This window comes from Amphiprion ocellaris, chromosome 19 (assembly GCF_022539595.1).
Source record: "Amphiprion ocellaris isolate individual 3 ecotype Okinawa chromosome 19, ASM2253959v1, whole genome shotgun sequence".
In the NCBI taxonomy this organism is placed as follows: domain Eukaryota; kingdom Metazoa; phylum Chordata; class Actinopteri; family Pomacentridae; genus Amphiprion; species Amphiprion ocellaris.
This window is the reverse complement of record NC_072784.1, coordinates 16405557-16422052: the sequence shown is the minus strand read 5'-3', so window position 1 is coordinate 16422052 and position 16496 is coordinate 16405557. Positions and strand designations below refer to the sequence as shown.

Genomic DNA, 16496 nt, shown 5'->3' with positions numbered 1-16496 from the left:
AAACAGTGCAGAGAACGAAAGATATTAGATTGTAGTAGCATTCTGAAGAAGATAATATTCTCACAATAGATAAGCTGAAGAACAATTATTGCATTAAAACATCATGGTTCCACTAAGATGCAGCTACCACGCTCTAGATTGCAACTAACAACTGAGGCGCACAGCTAATAATGAAAATCTGTTCATCAACACTGCAGTTACTCAACAATTCAAATGTAAAAATCACATTAGCACGGGCTCACAGCCACGGCAGAACACCATGAGACATGAGATAAATACCGAGCACCACTGACCTGATAACTGCATAATGGAACAGCATGTGAGTTAAAGTGGACCTTGTGAAAATCTACCTTTTTCACTGCTGTCAGCGCCGCAATAATCAGCAGCAGCTGGTATGTTCGTGACATTTGTAGAAATCCCCGTGAAGCAGGGTTAGAGTTACCCCTGTGCATGTGTGACTGTCAGCAAGGAGGGTTACGTACAAGTGCTGAAGGTAACCTCCAAGGAGAGAGGAGGAGGAGGAGGGCGTGAGGAGCTGACAGGTTGTTGTTTGCACTAACAGAAACAGGACACTTCAGTGGACAGGCGGAGACAGCTCGTCAACATCTTCAGTCAGACTCTAGGGTCATTTACACACCTCGCACACGGACGGATTACAAAATGAGCCACACAGGGGCCTGAATAAGTCATGGGGACCCTGAACCAGCGCCTCTATATGAAGCGACTGTTCACACCAAACAACTACAAGATGTAGAAGGCAGAAAATCACGAAGAGACAAAATGACACAAAGATACGAAACAGCTACAAAAAGACAAAATACAGACAATCACAAAGAGACACAAAATGGCTGTGATATGATGAAAAATATCTCTTAAATACACAAAATGGCCATAGTGTGGCTACAAAGACAAAAAACAACCACAAATTACGAAAACAAGAACACAAAATAGCAAAGGACAGAGACAAAGTTATAACACTATGACATTGCAACAGCACAATTACAAAGAAACACTAAATGACAATAAAGAGACAAAAAATGTCCACAAAGCAACAACTACACACTTAGAAAGAGACACTAAATGCCTGCAAGAAAACGTAAAAGGCTACAACACAGCAACAACACAATTACAAAGAAACATGAAATGACAAGAGACACAATGACTACAGGGAGACACAAAATGACCATAGTGTGACTACAAAGACACACAAAGTGAATCTACAGAGGAATAGAGCAATAAATAAAACTTCAATGACTTAAGAAAGAATTCAGAAAAGTACATATAGACACTAAATGACTAGAAGGCAACTACAAACACAGAGAATACAAGGAGACAAAAAAATCACAGACACAAAACAAGTAGAAAGAAAAAAACTCATGTACAAAGACACAAAGCAAATACTAGAAGACAAAGAAACCACAGAGACACAAAATTAATCAATTACAGATATTTCATGGACTGCCCATTTTTTTCATAATCCATAATCCACCTATGACTCCACAGTCACTACTCAAGTTTTGGAGACTGACCACTGAAAGGATGATGAGAAATTTGACCAAAATATAAAACTGGAATTCAATAGATTTTATGTCCTTCCGATATAGTTACACAATATAGTTTCACATAAATATGTGTAATCAAGTAAAATGTCTTCATATGAATTACATCTGTATTTATTCATCACGTTAAAAGTGCTGATTTTATTATCGTGTCTGTACTGGTATTACAAAGCCTATAAACATGCTCTCTTCCACACTGATGGGATGTATCTCCAAGCTGACAAGCTGCTGTTCACACTTGCTTCCGTGCACATCTCCCCCTAATATGATGACATATTAAGTTACAAACACTCTCCCATGCTTATTCTAAATGCGGCACAAAGCGGTCGCCATGTGTTTCCACCCCGCCTGTGATGTTCACACTGGACGCTGTTAGGTGTTAACTTGTAAACAAAGCACACAAACCAGACAACTTCTCTCAAGGTGGCTGGCGATCGCTAACCTCGAACACTACAACTGCTAAACTACACGAAGAAATCTGATCGACATAGATATAGCTGACTATAAATTCAAAAGCATCAGGGTGATATTTGCTGTAAATTAACATGCATGCCTCAGATTGCCTTTTCCTACAAAGTCTTGACAGTGAACTTGATTGAAAAGGTGCAAAGAGTTAACCGAACTATAAAATCCACAAAGACTAATTTATTATCTGTCTGATGTCAAATTTGGCAGCTGACATAGTGTTCACTTGTTGTCATAGTTACAGTGATGCCATGAAGCTATCTCACAATGATACAGAAATCTCGAACAAATTCGTGGATCCAGACTATAAGCTGCATCACTGCCAAAATCAAGTCACTTGATCCTTCTTTCATTTCGGACCTTTCCTGAAAATTTCATCCAAATCCGTTTTTGAATGATGTTGCTAAAAGACAGACAAACGTATGCCGATCGCCACATAACTCCGCCATGTTCCTTGGCGGAGTAAAAAGGTTTAGCTGCAGAACTTTGATAATAGACCTTGCAATATCGTAAATACCATTAAAAACAGAACAAACAACAACAACAACCTGCACTGTACAAATAGTTCTATTGTAGTCTCTAGAGGGTAAAAAAGATGTTGCAAATTTTTATTTTTTGTTATTCTGTATTGGTGTTTTACTGGCAAAAACTTTACAAAACTCTATTTTTATATTGACCAATCGGCTGGAAGCAGGTGTAGCTGCTGTATGTGATGTGCAGTGTCCCCTACAAAATGCTGGTACTGAGAAGTTGTACTTATTACAAATTTATCATAGGACATGGAATGATAGAACACGTATTCAAAATATGTATGTGCTGTAGAATCAAAAAGCTAAGGTCAAATGTAAAATTCCCCCAAAAGAAGTTGTCTGAACTGCATGCTCATCAAAAAGCAAACCTAATCATATTCTCTTTGAAAAGTGATGTTGACGTTGTAGTGACATCTGTCTTGACTTAAAGCCAGTTAATCCAAACAAGGAGTCTTGGAGGTGAATGAGCAGGTGGTCCTCAAGGGCAGGAAGAACATGAAGGTCACGATGCATCACAGGGACGCCGTTTATGTTTGATTTACCCCCATAAATACACACAATGACAAATTCTTACACCCTAAATCAACACCGTCACATTAAATACAGCAGTCAATCAATTCCTCGTGCATTAAGTGTGAGATGTCCTGTAGAACGTCAAACATAAAAAAACATTAAGCAGCTAAAGACAGTTCTTGACAGTATGGAAGACATGTAAAAATAGTCATTGGGGATCACCACCTGCCGCTGCTGACATGTCCCTATTAGCACTACGAGATCCTGTGCCATATTTAAGTGTCTAGCAGAGATTGATAATGCAGCTTGATTGACATTTGAACACTGACATTGCCAAGTTTGGAGCATCCGGTTCGCTTCAGCAGCACATTCATGTTGATAAAAAGGAGCCTCGACCTCCTGCTGGTGTTCATTTTGAAGATATTCCCTTCTGGTGAGAGCTGGGAGCTGCATTTTACTGTGTTTGACCTGCAGCACTGTGATTCAACAGGACTGAGGTCTGTGACCCGGTAAGTAGGATAGAAAAATACACTTCACAAAAATCTTTTGAAAAACTGACTGAACTGTAACTTTTTTCTTCCTCGAGGTATCAACATGAGTAGCGATGCTGAGATGGCCCAGTATGGGCCAGCGGCCATCTTTCTCCGCAAACCTGAGAAGGAGCGAGTCGAGGCTCAGAACAGGCCGTTCGATGCCAGAACTGCATGCTTTGTGCCCGATGCCAAGGAGCTGTACATCAAAGGTGTCATCCAGCAGAAAGAAGGTGGCCAAGCAACCGTGAAGACTGAAGCTGATGAGGTGAAGATTTCTGCAGACAGCATCAAAGACTTTCCCTTCTTATTACAAACTCTGCACACTTATGATGCAGGAGTTTCAGATGAGTTTCCTCTTCCAGCTGCATTATAGTCCAAAAATAATAGAGGATACTTCAACATAACATCATCAAACACTGCAAAACTGATTAGAATTTGATAAAAACGAGAGTTTTACTTGCGTAGCTTTTCATTTTATAACTCTCTTGTTGCTGAATCCCATCACATCTCTTCTGTTTCCTCCAATCAATATCACTCCATCTTCGCAATTTATTCCTCCAGATTGTAACAGTTAAGGAGGAAGATTGCCATCCGATGAATCCCCCAAAGTACGACAAGATCGAGGACATGGCCATGATGACACACCTCAATGAGCCCTCTGTGCTGTTTAACCTCAAAGATCGTTATGCGGCATGGATGATTTATGTGAGTAATGACAGGGATGTTCTCATCTCTCTGTTTGTCTCGATAATTCCTCCTCTTTACTCTCATTTCTTCCCTTCTGCAGACCTACTCTGGGCTATTCTGCGTCACCGTAAACCCTTACAAGTGGCTGCCAGTGTACGACCCACAGGTGGTGGCAGCCTACAGGGGCAAGAAACGCATGGAAGCCCCGCCGCACATTTTCTCTGTTTCTGATAATGCATATCAAAATATGCTCACAGGTGAGGAAAATGAGGATTTCTCTGAGCCTTTATCGTAATAATGGCTTTGTTTAAACAAGCACAGATGTTAAGTTACAGTGTCAGATGTTGCCAGATGTGCAGTGGTCGATTATCATTAAGCAAAGTTGCATTTATTACACTTGTACTGCATTTGAATATTTCTGTTTTATGCCACTTTATGCTTCAACTTCACAACATTTATATGGGTTTTAGCAGTAGCAGTTGTGGAAAGTAACTAAGTACATTTACTCAAATTTTGTACTGAAGTGTAATTTTGAGGTATTTCAAAGTCTAAATTTTCATTTTATGCTGTTTTATACTTCAACTCCACTACATTTATCTGACAGCTTTCGTTCATTTTAAGATGACAGTTTCAAACAATGGACAATAAAACAAGCTTTTAAAATACACATTTCTTAAGATTCAATCAGTGTTTTCCAATCTTATTGGCTTCTTTAAAAAAAGTTTGTACTCAAGTGAAAGTAGCAATACCGCAGTGTAGAAATGTTATGCCACAAGGTAAAGTCATCCATTCTAATTTCAACTTAAATAAAACAACAAAAACATCACGATATGCATAAAGTTTTTTTAAAAAGCGCTCGTTATTCAGATTTGCATATTTTAGGAATAATGTTTGTTATTGGATCATAATTACTGATGTTTTAATATGTTTGTCACTGTAATGTTGGAGCTGGAATAAATGATTTAACTGCTTATTTTAGTAGTATTATATAAGATTATATGGTAATTTATTCATTGATCATTGATTATTAAATTGTTATGAATATAAATTTTGTCCAATGACTTTTGGGCTGCAGCTGTTCACGTGATCTTGATTTGTAAAGTATTACCAAATGTTTTCGCAAATGCAGTATTTGCCTCTGAATTGTTGTAAAATAGAGCTATGAACTAGCATGACAACAAAGTAATTAACTACTTCAAACTTTTACTTAAGTAGAGTACTTGAGTAAATGTTCTAAGTTACATTTCACCCCTCTTTTGAGTGCAATTAAAACTGCAGAAAATCCAAAATACTTCATGTCACTGAGCCAGAGCTGTCTTTTTATTCCTTCTCATTTCTTTGTCAGATCGTGAGAACCAGTCTGTCCTGATTACGTGAGTCTGTTGCGTAGAAATTAAAATGTGCCTCATAATTCAAACTCTAAAAAATTTCAAGCTTGTTTTCATGTGCTGTGTTCAGGTTCTTCTGTTCTGTGTTCACAGTGGAGAATCTGGTGCAGGAAAGACTGTCAACACCAAACGCGTCATCCAGTACTTTGCGACAATCGCAGTGGCTGGTGGCGACAAGAAGGAGCACTCATCAGGCAAAATGCAGGTAATGGAACCATGACAGGAGTCCAGCTCATGATCAATGTAATAAGGTTTGATTCTAAAAACTATGAGATTGTGACAGAGCTGGATTTGTTTTCCAGGGGACGCTGGAAGATCAAATCATTTCAGCGAACCCTCTGCTGGAGGCCTTTGGGAATGCCAAGACTGTGAGGAATGACAACTCTTCAAGATTTGTAAGTCTTGTCAAAGTTAAAATGGTGCAACATGGATAGTGTAGGTTGTTTTATTCATATAACCCTAATTTTTAAACTTTTAGCATTGTTTTCATGAGCACTTTTCCTGATTTTATTGAGGATTTTATATTTCATAGGGTAAATTCATCAGAATTCACTTCGGAACCACAGGAAAACTGGCTTCTGCTGACATTGAAACTTGTAGGTTTGCCTTTAGCTAAATAATGTTCATTATGTGTGCTAAAACCTTGCAATTGTTGATCATTATTTATAATTCCATATAGATTTGCTGGAAAAATCAAGAGTGACTTTCCAGTTGACTGAAGAGAGGAGCTACCACATCTTCTATCAGATAATGACTGGACACAAGCCAGAGCTCATAGGTAAGGAGAGCATGTCAGATCTTAAAGAGCGACGTGGTTTAAAGAATACATTTCTCGAACAGATCATAAATTGATCTGTTTGTGTTCATCCACAGAAATGCTTCTCATATCAACAAACCCATATGACTTCCCCATGATAAGCCAGGGGCAGATCACTGTGGCCAGCATCGATGACAAAGAAGAGCTGGTGGCCACAGATGTGAGCTGATTCTTCATGTCTGTTCACTTCTAATGACTTAACACACATTATGCAGTTCAGCTCAGTACTTTACGTGTCTAACAGACTGCCACTGACGTCCTGGGCTTCACTAATGAAGAAAAAGTCTCCATCTACAAGCTGACAGGTGCTGTGATGCATTATGGGAACATGAAGTTCAAGCAGAAGCAGCGGGAGGAGCAGGCTGAGCCTGATGGCACTGAGGGTGAGTACTTCAGTCTTTTTGTCATCAATTAAGCAATCAAGTGATATTAAAAATGTAATGTTTGTCTCTCAGTGGCAGATAAAGTCGCTTTCCTCATGAGCCTGAACTCTGCTGACCTGCTGAAAGGCCTCTGTTACCCCAGAGTGAAAGTGGGAAATGAATATGTCACCAAGGGACAGACAGTCCCTCAGGTAGTCACAGCTCAAAGGTCTCTAATGCCTTAATGAAAAGAAAAGTGACAATTCTTTTCATTGCAATCACAGTCTATCTAGAAGGATAGAGTTTGGTTCTTATAATAAAGGTTTTAGGTAATTCTCACATTGCCTAGAAATACTAGATCTGTATGTGATATACAAGATTGCACAATATTGGATTTTTGCTAATATCCAATATGCTGATATTTCCCAGCTCATTTTGGCTGCTATCGATTAATATATTTTTCCACCTATCTGCAGAGAACATCAGTTCTCTTATGCTGTGGTATCAACATAATATGATTCCTACTCCTTACGTGATGGCCCTCTGGCAGATGCAGACACAAGATAAAAAAAAAATGGGCAAAATAGTACAACTATTTCCCCTTATGCAAAACATGTCAAATATATTCTTATGTAACATCAGTAATCATCTCCAGTGAAATCCATGGATGTTTTTTAAGAAGTGGATACAAGACTCCAGCTACTTTGCTACATACATGAAGAATTTAAAAATAACAATGGTCACAAAATTACTAGTAAGCATGGATGAAGCCAACCAGTGTTATAAGGTGACCTAACAAGAAAAAATCTCTTTAAACCTTGACCTCTAAAATTTATTTCATATCTGAAAAAAGATTTAGTAACTGTTCATTTAAACACTTCTACCAAACCTTAAGTTCCACCAAAAATGAAGTCTAATATCAGCATCCTCTTATTGCCATGCTTGTTAGCTTCCCACCTACATATGAGAAACACTGGGATTGTAAAATAGCAACAAAATAGCAAACCCACTGTCCCACTCAACAACAAATCCAATAACATGAATACCATGTCAGGTGGATAAAATGCAACAAAAAGGGCTGAGTGTAAGGTACCTGTAATACATTTTCATTACACCCTTTATTTGTTTGTGTTTAAGATTACTCCAAAACTATGTTTTCCTAATTTGTTCAAAATTAGGTCACCAATGCAGTTGGTGCTCTGGCCAAATCTGTCTATGAGAAGATGTTCTTATGGATGGTTATTCGAATCAACGAGATGCTGGACACAAAGCAGCCGAGGCAGTTCTTCATCGGCGTGTTGGACATCGCTGGATTTGAAATATTTGATGTGAGTTTCAGTTGCTGGTTTCCAATAGCCAGATGTACTTTTTCATGGTTGAGTCATGTGTTGATGTTGGGTTGTTGTCATAGTTCAACAGCATGGAGCAACTCTGCATCAATTTCACCAATGAGAAGCTGCAACAGTTTTTCAACCACCACATGTTTGTTCTGGAGCAAGAAGAATATAAAAAGGAAGGAATCGACTGGGAGTTTATTGACTTTGGGATGGACCTGGCTGCCTGCATTGAGCTCATTGAAAAGGTAGAATCAGTTTACTAATCATGAATGCTTTGAATGGTATTTTAGAAACCATATCTCATATGTACCCATGATGCATTCAACAGCCAATGGGCATCTTCTCCATCCTTGAAGAGGAGTGTATGTTCCCCAAGGCCTCAGACACTTCTTTCAAGAACAAACTCTACGACCAGCATCTTGGAAAAAATAATGCTTTCCAAAAGCCGAAGGTTGTCAAAGGCAAGCCTGAAGCTCACTTCACTCTGGTGCACTACGCCGGCACCGTGGACTACAACATCACTGGCTGGCTGGAGAAGAACAAAGACCCACTGAATGAGTCGGTGGTGCAGCTTTACCAGAAGTCATCGATGAAACTGTTGGCTTACTTGTATGCTTCATTTTCTGGTGCAGAAACAGGTACAGTGATCACAGTGTTGGGATTTTAAGCATCAACACAGAGAAAAAGTCCCATCAAAGGGGTCTAAGAAATGCACCGGGATTAATCCCTTTGCAAATGTGAGCTAATGTGTTTTTTCTTCTTTGCAGAATCAAGTAGTGATGCTGGAGGTGGCAAAGGTGGAAAGAAAGGAGGAAAGAAGAAGGGTGGCTCCTTTCAGACTGTATCTGCTGTTTTCAGGGTACAGGAGTGATAATAATCTCTGGACAGATTATTACAACCTTTCCAGCCTGTATTGATCCCTCAAGGTGGAGTCTGCATGTACTTTTAAGAAGCTCCACCAGCGAACTAATAATGCGTAGTTGGGTTGTTGAGCTTTGAGTGGCACCTAAATCAGGGCAAGAAACACAAAGTTTGATGCCAACTTTTATTTGTAGTGCCAAAATATGTGGCAAATATGTGTCTTCCCTTGTAGGAAAATCTTGGAAAACTAATGACAAACCTGAGGAGCACACATCCCCACTTTGTGCGATGCCTGATTCCAAATGAGATTAAAACACCAGGTATGCACATATTCAATCTCAAATTAAGAACTTTGTAGAAGACTTTCTGGTCAATCATCTCTGATTTACCTTATAGCATTAAAAAGTGTTTTCTTAGTTAGTTTTGGAGAACCATTTTAAAATTTCAAGTATAGATTAAGTATTTCATGAAAAATGTATTCTGTATGTTTTGTTGGATTTATTGTGACATACAACTACATATTATTCAGAAGATACCGTGCTTGACCTCTGCATATCTTTTTTTTTATTAATGTGTGCTCAGAGATGGGACTTTTAATGGCAGCTTCAATTTTTACTTTAACTTACCCATAATCTGAAATTATATAATCTAATTGTGAAATATTTCAGATTCTGGATGAATGGCATGATGAGAAATGGAAAATTTCAATTTCAAGCTTTTATCTTCAATAGTTCCTGAGATACTTTGACTCAAACACAGCCTCAAATTTCAAATGTGCAAAGTAAAAGAAAAATGTGCTGAAAGTACTGGTAATCCTTTTCAAGTGATTTCTAGAAAGTACTTGATATATCAATCTAATATTTAACAGATTTCATTTTAGAGATTCAAGCAGTTCACAGATGATAAAGCAGATGATTTGATATGTAATAACCCAAATATAAAAACTTGTAGACCCAGTTAAAGACAAAAATGATCAAATATACTCCTTTGTCTGACCTCATTAAGCTTATGTCAACCTGATTGCAGGTATCATGGACAACCACCTGGTTATCCACCAGCTGCGCTGTAACGGTGTGCTGGAGGGTATCAGGATCTGCAGGAAGGGATTCCCCAGCAGGATTATTTATGCTGACTTCAAGCAGAGGTCAACATTGAGTCCTACCTACTTTTCCTTCCAATCAAAGTTATACCAGTTTGTGAATATCTATCTTTATCCACATCCAAACAGATACAAAATCCTGAATGCCAGTGCCATCCCTGAGGGACAGTTCATCGATGGAAAGAAAGCCTCTGAGAAGCTTCTTGGTTCGATTGACATTGACCACACACAGTACCGATTCGGTGCAACAAAGGTATGCGTCCAAATGCGTCATAGAGGGGGGTGAAGTATCACCGAGATACTAAATTGATGTAAATTGATGAATTAAAGCTGTTTTGTTGAAGGTCTTCTTCAAAGCTGGCTTACTCGGCACTCTGGAGGAGCTGCGAGATGAAAAGCTGGTCTCTCTCGTTACCCAGACTCAAGCTCTGTGTCGCGGTTATCTGATGAGAAAAGAGTTCTCCAACTTAATTGCACAAAGGTGAGGCCATCATCAAAAAGCTCCTCCATAATGATTAAAACTAATAAAACACAGACACAAACCACCGCTGTTTATTTTTCAGAGACTGTGTCTGGATTCTGCAGTATAACCTGCGATCGTTCATGAGTGTTAAACACTGGCCATGGATGAAGCTGTTCTTCAAAATAAAGCCCCTTCTAAAAAGTGCAGAAACTGAAAAGGAGATGGCGACCATGAAAGAGGACTTTGTCAAATGTAAAGAAGATCTGGCAAAGTCAGAGTCCAAGAGGAAGGAGCTTGAAGAGAAAATGGTTTCTCTAGTGCAGGAGAAGAACAACCTCCTCCTGCAAGTGCAAGCTGTCAGTATCATAGCAAATGAAAGCCACTGATCTGTGTCACTTCAGTGTCCAAATGATTACACATTGGAAATGTATTTTTTTCTTAGGACTCAGAAAATCTTTGCGATGCTGAGGAGAGGTGTGAAGGCTTGATCAAAAGCAAAATCCAGCTTGAGGCCAAACTCAAAGAGGTGACCGAGAGACTGGAGGACGAGGAGGAGATGAACGCCGAGCTGACTGCCAAGAAGCGGAAGCTTGAAGACGAATGTTCTGAACTGAAAAAAGACATCGATGACCTGGAGATGACCCTGGCCAAAGTTGAGAAGGAGAAACATGCTACTGAAAACAAGGTTTGTGATTTCAAGTCTTTTTGGAAGAAGCTGTCTTTTTGTAAGGTGGAAATCTGAAAAACTGCCCAACATTTCAGAGGGATTAAGTGGCAATTTTTAGTGGTTTGCACAAATGCAAGAAAAGCATCAGTACAATTGTTTTTCCTTGTGTCACTTTTGTTTTGATGCAAAAATAACAGCCGTGCTTACCTAAACGCTGGCATCAGCATGCTTACATGTAGATGTTTAGGAGATATAATGTTTACCGTGTTCCCCAGGTTAGTTTAGCTACCTAGCATGCTAACATTGCATGATTAGCACTAAACAAAACCACAGATTTTTCAAATTTTACTTGATGCTACAGATTGAAGTCAGTTTATTCCAAAGGTGTCAGATGGGGATAAAGGCTGCAAATCTGTGCAGACCTTTCAAATTCTTCCACACCATACTGAGAAAAGCATTTCTGCATCGCCCTGATTTTGTTGATGCAGTAACACAAGCTGGTGACACAAATACATTCCCAAAACATCATTGTACTATGTAGCATGAGGCAGGATTTCTCCTTAATGGAGCTGTACTGTTGTCATAGTACACTACAATATGTAGTCAGAAAGGTCCAAGTGACAAGATATTACTGAGTTTCATTTCTGGATATTAATGTGGAATAACTGCACTTATTGTTTAGTTGTTTGTGGTTTGAGATCACTTTTCAGTTGTTGTCACAGCAGGTTTTTCTTTGTCCCAGCCTCAGCTTTTACCTCAGATTCTTCAGAGTATTCCTATCCGTTTTCAGCCTCATGGAGTCCCATAATCCACGGCAAGGATAACAGCAGCTTTGTGTGAGGTTGCTTCTGAAATTATTACACTTAATCTTGAGGGGCACATGCACATCTTTAGCAAATTTCACGCTAATCCATCCTGTAGTTGTCAGTCCATTTCACTTATACCCACAGATGCCAGCCTCATGGCAGTGCTACATCACTAAGGTCATTAGAATACCTGAACTGCATTGAATGTCATGGCAGTTTATCAAATATTTCAGTCAGGATCAAAGTGTATGAAAGAGTAGGATCTCTGTGAATTCATTCCAGTTGAACATTTTCATTCATACTGGTGTTTCTGCTTTTGTAGGTTAAAAACCTCATGGAGGAGCTGGCTGGTCAGGATGAAAACATCACCAAACTGACCAAGGAGAAAAAAGCCCTTCAGGAGTCCCATCAGCAAACGCTGGACGACCTTCAAGCAGAGGAAGACAAAGTCAACTCTCTGACCAAAGCCAAGACTAAACTGGAGCAACAAGTGGATGATGTGAGCAGCTGCAGAGAGAATAATACAGTCAGCCACTGGTGTTGCTAAATGTCTCAATTAACTTTGTGCAATTTACTTTAAAAGCTTGAAGGTTCACTGGAGCAAGAAAAGAAGGTCCGCATGGACTTGGAGAGAGCCAAGAGGAAGCTCGAGGGGGATTTGAAGCTCACGCAGGAATCACTGATGGATGTAGAAAATGACAAACAGCAGTCTGAGGAGAAAATTAAGAAGTAAGCTGATCTTATACAGAATGTATCAGGAGAATTAGGCCCCAAATTAATAAAATACCTCTTGTTTTCACAGAAAAGAATTTGAAAACAACCAGTTGATGAGCAAAATTGCAGATGAGCAAGCAATAAACAACCAGCTCCAAAAGAAGATGAAGGAACTCCATGTAAGTGTCAGACATTGTAATCAATTCAGTGTCCAAGCAGGCTATTTTCACTATGTATTTGCATATATTTAATAGATATGATGATACATACAGTCATAGAAGCTAAAATATAATAGGATGGTAATTATCTAGAAGAGTGAATTCCATACTAATAAACTGGACTGATGATATATAAATATGAGAAAAGGCCTTATGGGCTCGTAAGATTTTGTGATTCATTAAATAGATGCTCAGTATGGAAAGTCTGAAAAGATGCTTTCATAAGGGCATTCTGTGAGTCATTCTGCCGGCCACAACATTACAATCACAAGATGAACCAAAAACAAACATTGTACAAGGTTTGAATGTAAAACAAAAACCTGCAAAACTGATAACACACAATGCAACTGATGACAGGAGATGAAAATCAGATGATGATCCAACTTTAGGTAGGTCAAAGATGCACGTTAAGTTAATTTAAGTTAATGCTTTCTGTGACATCTTTCACTGACCTCAAGACCAGCTTGGTTTGTTGTAGGTGAGTCTGTATAAGAAATCTTAAAGTGGACCAAAGATCACCAACTCTGTTATCCTTTTTTAAAATGTGCTGTCATTACTTGGTGTTGGAGAAATTCAGGAATTGTGGTGATCAAATTAGAAATGCATTACATAACAACACTAATATTTAAATCATACATGTGTTTTTCTGTCAGGCGCGCATTGAAGAACTTGAGGAAGAAGTCGAGGCCGAGCGAGCGGTCCGAGCCAAGATCGAGAAGCAGAGGTCTGACCTGGCCAGGGAGATCGATGAGATCAGCGAGAGGCTGGAGGAGGCTGGAGGAGCCACCGCCTCTCAGATCGAGATGAACAAGAAGCGCGAAGCCGAGTTCATCAAGCTGCGACGCGACCTGGAGGAGTCGACGCTACACCACGAGGCCACAGCCGCCGCACTGCGCAAGAAGCAGGCTGACAGCATGGCCGAGCTGGGAGAGCAGATCGACAACCTCCAGAGGATCAAGCAGAAACTGGAGAAGGAAAAGAGCGAACTGAAGATGGAGATCGATGATTTGACCAGCAATATGGAAACAGTTGCAAAAGCAAAGGTGATATTTATAAAACTGAAAATATGTGTTTAACGTTTAGGAAATCAAGAAGTCGTTTCACTGTTTGAAATTTGTGTTAATTTAAATTCTTGTAGGTGAACCTGGAGAAGATGTGTCGCTCACTGGAGGATCAGCTCATGGAGCTGAAGACCAAAAATGAAGAAAACATGAGACAAATCTCAGATCTGTCCAATCAGAGAGCCCGTTTTCAGACTGAGAATGGTAATTCTGTTCCTCATTTTACTACAGTTTACAAAGTTTCTGACTTTTAATGAAATATTTTTCCTGCTTTGCTTGTCTTAGCTGAATTTTCCCGTCAAATGGAAGAAAGAGAAAGTCTCATTTCCCAGCTGACGAGAGGAAAGCAGGGATTCACCACACAGATCGATGAGTTAAAGCGACTTATTGAGGAGGAAACAAAAGTAATCAGCTCACAAAATGTGACTTGTATGGTTTATTTGGCTTTTTTTGCACAGTGTTTCATATGTATTTCGTATTCTGTAGGCTAAGAACGCCCTCGCTCACAGTTTGCAGTCAGCTCGTCATGACTGTGATCTGCTTCGGGAACAGTATGAGGAAGAGCAGGAGGCCAAAGCTGAGCTGCAGCGAAGTTTGTCTAAGGCAAACACTGAGGTGGCTCTGTGGAGGAACAAATATGAGACTGATGCCATCCAACGCACTGAAGAGCTCGAGGAGGCAAAGTAATTATACACTGAGAGTGATCAATACATGATGCTACATGATATGATAAAGAGGAAATGAAAGTACTTAGCCAGATTATTAGATTATGTAGGTTAATATTTCAGTAGAACACCACAGTCACATTTTCTTCAGCTGGTCCACAATTTCTCTGATATTTTTTTGCGAATTTGCCTGAGGATAAGAAAATGTTTATTTGGTTCATTTACAATCAATTGTTCCAAGTAATTGCAAACATAACCTACAAATTACAGCCACTCAGCTAAACACACATAAATATGAAATGATTCTACAGATGAGCATTTAGTTCAACACATACAGGAGTCTCTAGTAATAACAGAAGAATGGCTGAATCTTTACATTTGAATCAGACAACAACTTTCAAACTAAACATGACTGATGAAACTAAAATATATGCAGTAACCTATATTTTCCTCTCTTTACCTTGTGAAATAATACAGTGTTATTTCGAGGAAACTTACAAGAAGTTTTTAGGAAGTTACCTGTAATATAAAGCTCTACAAGCCCTGATGGTTTTCATATTGGTTGTATTCCTAATTCATAATCATTTATATTGAATTTCTTTTATCTGAAAGCAAAATGTGAACCTTACCTGCATGATATGATGAGTATATATATATATACACTACCATTCAAAATTTTGGGGTCACTTAGAAATGTCCTTGTTTTTGAAAGAAAAGCAGTTTTTTTCAATGAAGATAACATTAAATGAATCAGAAATCTAGGCATTGCTTATGTGGTAAATGACTATTCTAGCAGAAAACAGCTGATTTTTAATGGAATATCTACATAGGGGTACAGAGGAACATTTCCAGCAACCATCACTCCTGTGTTCTAATGCTACATAGTGTTAGCTAATGGTGTTGAAAGGCTAATTAATGATTAGAAACCCTTGTGCATTTATGTTAGCACATGAATAAAAGTGTGAGTTTTCATGGAAAACATGAAATTGCCTGGGTGACCCCAAACTTTTGAACAGTAATGTATGTCTATCCTTAGGAAGGCTACCTTCTAGGTTTTGGATACTAGTGATTAATTAAGTCAATTATATGTTTGCTGGCTTGCACCCTTGCACTGAGGTCATTTTGTTGAGCATAAATCAAGCATAATACTGACTATGTGATGTTTTTAAAGCTGGCACCTTGTAAGTATCGTAATTTACAAACATGGTTTTACTTGCTACAGGAAAAAGCTCGCCCAGCGTCTCCAAGAGGCCGAGGAGCAAATCGAAGCAGTGAATTCAAAATGTGCCTCACTGGAGAAAACGAAACAACGACTTCAGAATGAAATGGACGACCTGATGGTAGATGTGGAAAGGTCCAACAGCTTTGCTGCTACCCTCGACAAGAAGCAGAGGAGCTTTGACAAGGTATTTTCTTTGAAGACTATGCTTAACACCACTTACATTTATTCATGTTACACCATTAACTGTTACTAACAAATGTTTCCTTGAGTTCAGGTTCTAGCTGAGTGGAAGCAGAAGTACGAGGAGTCTCAGGCAGAGCTTGAAGGCACTCAGAAAGAAACTCGATCTCTGAGCACTGAGCTGTTCAAACTGAAAAACTCCTATGAGGAAGCCCTGGATCATCTGGAGACACTAAAAAGGGAAAATAAAAACCTGCAACGTGAGTGAAATCTTATTGTTGGTTTGTGAGAAGCAAAGTTTTAAATCAGGTTTTTTAAGACATCCCTGTAATCTCATCTTTCAAAACAG

At 39.1% G+C, this 16496-nt stretch overlaps 1 protein-coding gene across 1 annotated transcript in view; it reads left to right on the top strand.

The window, feature by feature from the left end:
- Positions 1-93: 93 nt before the first annotated feature.
- Positions 94-16496, top strand: part of LOC111574855 (myosin heavy chain, fast skeletal muscle-like) — a 35841-nt gene continuing 19438 nt past the window's right edge. Inside the window, exons 1-31 of the mRNA XM_055005106.1 lie at positions 94-3576; positions 3654-3865; positions 4162-4305; positions 4388-4544; positions 5633-5660; positions 5769-5880; positions 5978-6070; positions 6208-6271; positions 6355-6453; positions 6549-6652; positions 6737-6875; positions 6948-7066; positions 8033-8182; positions 8266-8436; positions 8520-8829; positions 8959-9050; positions 9285-9372; positions 10079-10196; positions 10281-10404; positions 10496-10632; positions 10715-10970; positions 11057-11299; positions 12410-12586; positions 12671-12816; positions 12890-12980; positions 13673-14062; positions 14158-14284; positions 14366-14484; positions 14567-14763; positions 15968-16151; positions 16242-16407. Of these exons, the coding sequence (XP_054861081.1) occupies positions 3662-3865; positions 4162-4305; positions 4388-4544; positions 5633-5660; positions 5769-5880; positions 5978-6070; positions 6208-6271; positions 6355-6453; positions 6549-6652; positions 6737-6875; positions 6948-7066; positions 8033-8182; positions 8266-8436; positions 8520-8829; positions 8959-9050; positions 9285-9372; positions 10079-10196; positions 10281-10404; positions 10496-10632; positions 10715-10970; positions 11057-11299; positions 12410-12586; positions 12671-12816; positions 12890-12980; positions 13673-14062; positions 14158-14284; positions 14366-14484; positions 14567-14763; positions 15968-16151; positions 16242-16407 (4549 nt within the window). The 5' untranslated portion in view covers positions 94-3576; positions 3654-3661. The remainder of the gene's footprint in view (positions 3577-3653; positions 3866-4161; positions 4306-4387; positions 4545-5632; positions 5661-5768; positions 5881-5977; positions 6071-6207; positions 6272-6354; positions 6454-6548; positions 6653-6736; positions 6876-6947; positions 7067-8032; positions 8183-8265; positions 8437-8519; positions 8830-8958; positions 9051-9284; positions 9373-10078; positions 10197-10280; positions 10405-10495; positions 10633-10714; positions 10971-11056; positions 11300-12409; positions 12587-12670; positions 12817-12889; positions 12981-13672; positions 14063-14157; positions 14285-14365; positions 14485-14566; positions 14764-15967; positions 16152-16241; positions 16408-16496) is intronic.